The sequence below is a fragment of the Leptonotus elevatus genome, chromosome 5 (assembly GCF_054856555.1).
Source record: "Leptonotus elevatus isolate MCC_2025b chromosome 5, RoL_Lele_1.0, whole genome shotgun sequence".
NCBI lineage: Eukaryota > Metazoa > Chordata > Actinopteri > Syngnathiformes > Syngnathidae > Leptonotus > Leptonotus elevatus.
In genome coordinates, this window is record NC_141243.1 from 2,305,190 (window position 1) to 2,312,984 (window position 7,795).

At 41.7% G+C, this 7,795-nt stretch overlaps 1 protein-coding gene and 1 long non-coding RNA gene across 2 annotated transcripts; one reads left to right on the forward strand and one right to left on the reverse strand.

Annotated features, from left to right (window-relative positions):
* Nucleotides 1-288: 288 nt before the first annotated feature.
* On the forward strand, nucleotides 289-7,046 carry slc2a8 (solute carrier family 2 member 8). The gene is made up of 10 exons (XM_086075358.1): nucleotides 289-404; nucleotides 945-1,107; nucleotides 1,208-1,414; nucleotides 2,961-3,060; nucleotides 3,158-3,369; nucleotides 4,536-4,685; nucleotides 4,770-4,878; nucleotides 5,033-5,164; nucleotides 6,016-6,161; nucleotides 6,493-7,046. The coding sequence occupies exons 1-10, from the start codon at nucleotides 304-306 to the stop codon at nucleotides 6,637-6,639; spliced, it is 1,467 nt and encodes a 488-aa protein (XP_085931484.1). The 5' UTR covers nucleotides 289-303; the 3' UTR covers nucleotides 6,640-7,046.
* Nucleotides 5,407-7,792, reverse strand: LOC147173257 (uncharacterized). The gene is made up of 3 exons (XR_015094792.1): nucleotides 7,725-7,792; nucleotides 6,383-6,570; nucleotides 5,407-6,204 (listed from the first exon to the last, which is right to left on the reverse strand). It is a non-coding gene; the product is annotated as an uncharacterized LOC147173257 (long non-coding RNA).
* Between the last annotated feature and the right edge of the window lie 3 nt (nucleotides 7,793-7,795).

Genomic DNA, 7,795 nt, shown 5'->3' on the forward strand with positions numbered 1-7,795 from the left:
ATTATATTTTAATTTGAAAAGCTAAAACGGAAATGGAAGACAGGCCGGTGGTCAGCTGACTGAATTGTTGACAAGAAAAAGCTTCGATCCCGGAAGTGGACTAAAGCCCGAAAAGCGCCGGCCGGGATGTCCGTCGCACGCGAGCGAGTCTTTATACACGTTATTGTGATTGTTTGGTTAATTTAGTAAACATTTGCGATTGTTTTTAAGCCGTTTAACACTTAAATGTCGGAGCTGCACCTGCGAATTATACAAGCGGAACACCACGGGGGATATTTCGGGAAGGTTTAGGGAAAAGTCGCGATGGACATCCAACAGGAGGAGCGCAGTCGGCTGCTGGATGAAGACGGTCGAGATGATGTCGATCCCACTGGTCTCATGTCCGAACAGGACGCTTATCTTAGGTAAGCGAGAAAAAATTGTGATGATTTTTTTTTTTCCTAAGTAAAACAATCGGTCATACAATAACAATGAATGAATTAAAGATGTCCTTAGTAATCCAAAACAATAACTAGAGTAAAGAATAAATACAGTAGTAAGAATAACTAGAAGTTACTCCAAATGTGTAATGGTAGCGTGGGGTTCCCCAGGGTAGCGTAATAAGCCCAGTTTTATGTTCAATTATTGTCCAATTATATTTATGGAAAGGTGGAAAACATAAGAGGGAAAACACTGAACATTGTTTATTCACCAAAATTAAGAAAAATACTGCATCTATAATTCATGTAAAATATCAAATTAACTGTTGTAGGGAATAATGCATATGTGAAGAAATGATGAAAAGTAAACAATGCGCATACTGAGACTCGTCTTCTGGCTTTAAGTGCGCTGACATGAACGATTTAATTGAGGCCCCTCGTGACTTGCTTAATGCAATCAAGTCATTCTGGTTAGCGCTAATCATTACCATGCTCCTCTGCTGCCTCCTCTCACTTCCTGTGCAGCAAAGTCAGCAACAGGAAGTTGTACCTGGCCACCCTGGCGTCCGTGCTGGGGCCCATGAGCTTCGGCTTCGTGCTGGGCTACAGCTCGCCCGCCATCCCGGAGCTGGCCAAAAACCCGGACCCCCGGCTGCGGTTGGACGACGTGCAGGCGTCCTGGTTTGGGGTAAGAGCCTTCCGATTGGCTGGCTGGACGTGGCGCGCAAAAAAGAGCAGTTCTGCTTTGGTTTCCACGATAACGCTGCGTTTGTCCACTGCGCGTTCAGTCGGTGGTGACGCTGGGGGCGGCGGCGGGCGGCCTGCTGACCGGCTGGATGGTGGACAAGGCGGGCAGGAAGCTGACGCTCATGTTCTGCTCGCTGCCCTTCGTCTTTGGCTTCACCGTCATCATCGCCGCCCAGAACGTGTGGATGCTCTACGTCGGGCGCATTCTCTCGGGGCTAGCAAGTGGAGGCGCGTCGCTCGTCGTACCGGTCAGATTCCTTGTCGCTTTCCTTGTTATGCCTCGTTGGTTTCCTGTCTCTTCACTCCTCCCTCCTTTCACCTTTCGGATTGTTGCCATTTGTACATTTGTATCTTTCCTTGTTATGCCTTTTTTCTCGTTTTCTGTTTCTTGACTCCTCGCTATTCCTCCCCCGTTTACCTTTTGCTTTGCTACCTTTTTTCAGACTCCTAGTTTTGCCTCTTTCCTTGTTATGCCTTATTCCTTGTGTTCTGTCTCGTCACTTCTTGTTATACCTTCCATTCATGTATTCTCTTTAATGCTTCCTCGTCATTACCTTTCTCCTCACTCCTTGTTATGCCTCTTTTATGTTAGGCCTCTTTTCTTGCTGCACTCCTTCATTATAAATTTTTTTCCTTCATTCCTTCCACTGCACATTTTTGTTAACTATTGTAATCTTTTGCCGGAATCCTTTTTGTGTCTTTTATGCCGCTTTCTTTTCACACGCTGTTCTACCAGGACTGTGCAATTAGTCAAAATTCAATTACAATTTGATTGATGGCTGGCAACCAGTTCAGGGTGTACCCCGCCTACTGCCCGAAGCCAGCTGGGATAGGCTCCAGCAACCCCTGCGACCCTTGTGAGGACAAGCGGTACAGAAAATGGATGGATGGATGGATGGCAATTACAATTTCAATTATTACACTTCACAATTACAAAATCAGCATAATCGTAAAAAAAAAAAAAGATTACTACTAATTTTTGAGTTGTTTAAATTTATACATTTGCACCTTTTTTAAATTTTAAAATAACTAATTCTTTTTTTTTTTTTTTTAATCATCCAAAAGGAACTTGCATTATTATAATGTTTCAAAGAATCATATTTGTCTTACTATTATTTATTTGTTTTTTTTTTTACGTTCAAACATTTTCTTGTTTTGTACCAAAAAAGAAATGATCGTCCAAATGCACAGTGCACATGCTGCGCTCCTACTTTAAGTGTTTGCCAACATAAATAAATAAATATACATATTATTATAAATATATATTATTATAAATTCTGTTTGGTCCAAAATGAACTTTTTTTTAATTTATTTATTGTTTTGTACCAAAAAAAAAGAAGAGGAAAAAAAAGATTGTTTGAATAATTGTGATTTCAATTATTGCTAAAATAATCGTTAATTATTTTTTTCCATAATCGAGCAGCCCTATGTTATACTTCTTTCCTGGATCCTTGTAACATTTTGTCCGACTTCTTGCTATGTCTTTTTCCTTGTTATGCCTATTAACATTTTCTCTCCCTACATGACCTTTCTCCTCACTCCTCTTTCATTATTTCCCTTCTCTTTCCTTGTTTTCTCTCTTCACTTCTGGTTATGCTTCTTTCCTGTCATCTTTACCTTTGTTAGCTTTTGCATCATCTCATTTCCTTTTTGACAGTGTCCCTTAGTGTCCCTTTCTTCATTTTCTGCCTCCTTCACTCCTTGTTATGACCCATTCCTTATTAACCACTTCCTGTCACTTTGGTTGTGGTTTCCCGTCACTTGATGTCCTTTTTTGTGTATTTTTTTCACCAGCTTTACATCTCAGAGATGGCTCACGAGCGGGTCCGAGGGATGCTGGGCTCGTGTGTGCAGCTGATGGTGGTATTCGGCATCATGGGAGTTTACCTGGCCGGTACGTGGCTGCCGATTGGCTAATCACGCAAGTCCTCCCATGTGGAAAGCTCAATCGTGAAGCACAGTCGTTATGGTGTCAATGTCGCCCCCTGCAGGTCTGTTTGTGGACTGGCGCTGGCTGGCAGTGTGCGGGGCCCTGCCGCCCACGCTGTTGATTTCAGCCATGTGCTTCATGCCGGAGACGCCGCGCTTCCTGCTTTCGCAAGGCAAGCGGCGCGAGGCCGAGGAGGCGCTGCGCTTCCTGCGGGGGCCTCACGCGGCCGTAGAGTGGGAGTGCGCCCGCATTGAGGATGCCTGCGATCAACAGGCAGGTTGTCGGGGATGTCAAGGAGGCTGAAACATACGCAACGTAACACTCTAAGCCTAACTTCAAAATAAAGTTGGCCAAATACAGTAATACATTGACGGCAATGCAAATTATGCCTTTAGTACACTTTTACTTTGAAGTTCGCCCACGTCGTGGCGTGATGGCTAGCTTGACTTCCCTTTTAGACATTTCTTTGATTGACGTCGTAGTTGCAACCAACGTCAACACAACGCTATCCCGAACTCATGTTCAACTCCATGTTTAAAGGAAGGAAATGTGCCTTAAATTGCACGTTGAAGTCTTTTGATTATATATATATATAAAAAAAAAAAAGATAAATAAAACTTTGTCTTCATTTATTTTATTAAACACTTTTGCCCATTAAAAAGGAAAAACATTCAACTCAAAATGGCAAGTTTAGCTGTAGAGCTGTCAAGAGATTACATTTTTTAATCAGATTAATCAGTCTTCAAAAAAAAATCTCAATTCTGCGGTCAAAATTAATAGTGTGATTAATCTGCGTGAATACGATTAATGCAATATTTTTTTGTGATTAATTAATTAGTTAACGCTTTAACTTTGACAGCACTAGATTGTAGGAAAACAACTTTAAGCCATTCATACCTTGATATTTTACACATGAACCATTTAAAATTAAGAATGTTTCTGCCTCATATTGCACTTAATAGTTGTGTTCCTAAATCCTGCATGACTATATTAGACATTTAAATTGATTTTTTTTATTTTTATGAAATAAGCGCTTTACCAAATAAATGAAGGCAAAGTACTATTTATCTTTTTTTCTTTTCTTTTTTTATCCGAAAGATCCGTGACTCAAATCTGTGATCCGAACCGTGACTTTTGTGATCCGTTGCACCACTAGCAGGTTGGGTCTGTAGGGGAGGGGGGGGGGCAATGCTGTTGGGTGGGGGGCGCTTTACTGTAGGCCAGGGAATATTAGGGGCTGAACATAGCATCAAAATTACAAGGAACACACATGACGGGAAGCAAAATCCATGACTGAACACACACGCACACACACAATCATTCACACACATACAAATACTAATACACACACAGTTTATATTTATTTATTTAATTAGTTCTCTATAGTGGTTGGTAGTCTACGTAGTTGCTTATGTAGTTGTCTGCTTTATCTTGTTCAGGGGTCCAGCTTCCAGGTGTCGGACCTGAAAGATGCGGTTGTGTACAAGCCGCTGGCCATCGGCGTGATGCTGATGGTCTTCCAGCAGATGTCGGGCATCAACGCCATCATGTTTTACGCGCAGAACATCTTTGAGCAGGCGCACTTCAAGGTCGGCCAGCATTCCGAACTTCGCCTAGCTTAGGCTAAGTACGGAATGCTGATGTCAGTGACGGTGTTTTTGGGTGTGCTTCAGGACAGTAACCTGGCCTCCGTGATGGTCGCTGCGGTTCAGGTGGTCTTCACCGGCGTGGCGGCGCTCATCATGGACAAGGCGGGAAGGAAAGTGCTGCTTGTTATTTCAGGTGAGCTTCTAACGTCAACACAAGTGCTGTTTTCAGAAGTGGGGAACTCGAGCCGCCTGACTTGAGTTGAGTCCGAACTCAAATGTCTACTTTTAGAACTTGCGCATATGTGACTTCCTCCCCCCCCCCCCTGTGGTTGTTGCTGTGTTTTTAGGTGTCGCTATGGTGATAAGCACGGCGGCATTTGGGCTTTATTTCTACTTGATGTCCAGGAGCTCCTCACCAGAGGAACATCATGCCAACATGGCTTGGTTGGCCCTCACCAGCATGGCCGTCTTCATCACGGGTCAGACGCACGGCTCACGCAACCCTGTTTATTTTTTTACATGACTCGGCCACCCTGGCTGGTTAGCTGGCTAAATAGTTAGTTTGATAGCTAATTAGTTAAAGAGGAAGTCGGGTCAAAATGTCGTCATGTGCCCCTACTCGTCTAAACATGACAAACGGAGCCCTTAGGCACTGTGATGTCCTTTTTGTTTGACAGCAGGTGGCATAATGAGCCCCCCCCCCCCCCCCGAGATGGAAAAAAACAGGTGGATTTTGCTGCTTAATTCATCTTCCACAAGCGCAATGTTAATCAGATTACCATGTGTAACCTAGTTGAGGCGCATTAAACATATTGTAAAGACTTTTTTTTTTTTTTGAAAACTTGACTTCCCTTTTTAGTTAAAGATAATCCTTTCATGACCCCCAGAGGAAAAAATCAGGTGATACAGCAGCACATGCTTAGCTGGTTCATATCTTCTTTTCTTTGCTAGTTAACTGGTTAGTTGTTAGTTCCTTAGTTAGTACATTAGTTTGTAATCAGTTTGTTCCTTTACTCGTTAGTGAGTCAGTCAGCTGTTCATTCATTCCTTTCTTCGCTAGCTAGTTAATTAGCTGTTTGTTTCGTCTTTGCTGGTTGATTGATTTGTGTGTTTTTATAAATCCTATCTTTGCTAGTTAGTTAATTGGTTGTCAGTTTGTTTGTGCCTCTCTTCGCTGGCTCGTAACTCCAATTGATCAGTTGCCCGGCCATAAGACTCTTATTCGTCTCTTCAGGAATTATCTAGTTAGTTAGTTAGTTAGTTAGTTAGTTAGTTAGTTAGTTTTCTTAACTCCACTGTCTGTTCATGTTTTGTGTATGTGCGTGTATAGGCTTTGCCTTGGGTTGGGGTCCCATTCCGTGGTTGGTGATGTCTGAGATCTTCCCGGTCAAAGTTCGCGGTTTCGCCAGCTCCGTGTGTGTGCTGACCAATTGGGGCATGGCTTTCATCATCACCAAGAACTTCCAGGACATGATGGTCAGCTCTTAAACACTCCCATCTTCACGATCGACAGTCCACCCTGCCGAGCACAAGCACAAGAAAATGTGTTTAAAAAATTCCTTGCGACAAGGAAAAACCATGGCAAACGGATGATAACCCCCAATTTCCAGTTAATTAACATATAATCCCAACAATTGCCATAAATTCCAAATAATTCCCATAAAAAGTTTACAATTTAGAATATTGCCAAAATTCACCATCTTATCTTCCAATGGGAAGTTTCCGGAAAATGTAACGGACATTTTCCTCCCCTTTTCAACCCTAGTTTTTCCGCCATTTTGTAATGTGCTCTGCTCTTCTCTTTCAGACTCTCTTCACCAGTGCAGGAACTTTCTGGCTCTTCTCGTGCATGTGTCTCCTCAGCGTGGTTTTCACCGTCGTATTCCTGCCGGAAACAAAAGGCCGGACGTTGGAGCAGATTGAGGCCAACTTCCAGGGAACGGCAGGACCGTGATGGCTTCCAGAAGCCTCATTAAAAACAATGCAAATGTTCTCAAAATTGTCTCCATCGCACAAACGGCAAGAGTACTGGGAGGAGGGGACATGGTCACCGCATGTCAATCAATGTGAACTCACTACTGTTGGGAAAAATTGATTAGTCATGTTGTGTTTATAAATGAAGCTAAAATCTTTTGCACTCGTCATTCATTACAATGAATATAAACTGTTCAAAGACGACACGTGTATATTGTATATTTCTGAACGAAACTGATCAAAATGTGATAGAAAGATTCCACACAGCCCCTATATACTGTATTGCGCAATTGTTGTTATTGGGGGGGTCATCTTAAAATGGTTACTTATGTTTTCTTCAGGTTTTTTTCATTTCTCTGGTTAAATTGGCTTAATTGTTGTCAGTCAAAATTGAGGGGGAAAAGTGAAATAAACAATTTTACATGTGCATCTAAACTTTTTGATGGCTGTTTATAATAGCATTAATTTTATAATTATTTCATTAATAATATATCATTCTTGTACATTATTTACACTTTTTTTAACCTTGTCTATTAATGACCTGGCCCCTCTCATAAAAAGGTGCGAAATTTTGCCCATCCTAAAATAAGATTTAGCCTGACAAATAACTAAATTGCTTCTTTTTTTTTTAAATGCATGTCACTATTTAATTATTTTAGTATGCATGTACAGCATGTACTTAACGTCACGTGTTATAAACATACATTTTAGTGCATTGGGATCAAATTCAATTTACGTTTTTTCTGTGGGTTCATGTTGGACTAAAATGGAAAATAAATTATGTGTTTTCCTTAGATATGGGGGTGGGAGGGGGCAAAATGTACGTGCAGGTTACAGTACGAAAAATCAAAGGTTGTTCAAATTTAGTTTCCGCTCTGACGTCATTTCAGATTTCAAAGTAAAATGACAAATGCACGACGACGTAGCCTGTCTGCTAGTTATCGGTGCTAAGTTTAACTCATTACAGCAATAAATTACAAATATGCAGTCCAAATTTGATGAAAGCTACATTTTATTCGTATTTGTCCTCGGAAGAGCGATAGTTTTTTTAGTTTCGAGACTTACTTTAATAAGGCCAACACTGGACTTCCCATTCGGCGGCGAGCTAGGCGTGACGTAAACATACTTCCGGCCAT

Excerpts from the sequence above, each read along its gene's own strand:
- slc2a8 (XM_086075358.1), top strand. The coding sequence starts at position 304 with ATGGACATCCAACAGGAGGAGCGCAGTCGGCTGCTGGATGAAGACGGT. Across the intron at positions 3,370-4,535 it reads AGGATGCCTGCGATCAACAG|GGGTCCAGCTTCCAGGTGTC; the intron begins GCAGGTTGTCGG and ends TATCTTGTTCAG. Across the intron at positions 4,686-4,769 it reads TTGAGCAGGCGCACTTCAAG|GACAGTAACCTGGCCTCCGT; the intron begins GTCGGCCAGCAT and ends GGTGTGCTTCAG.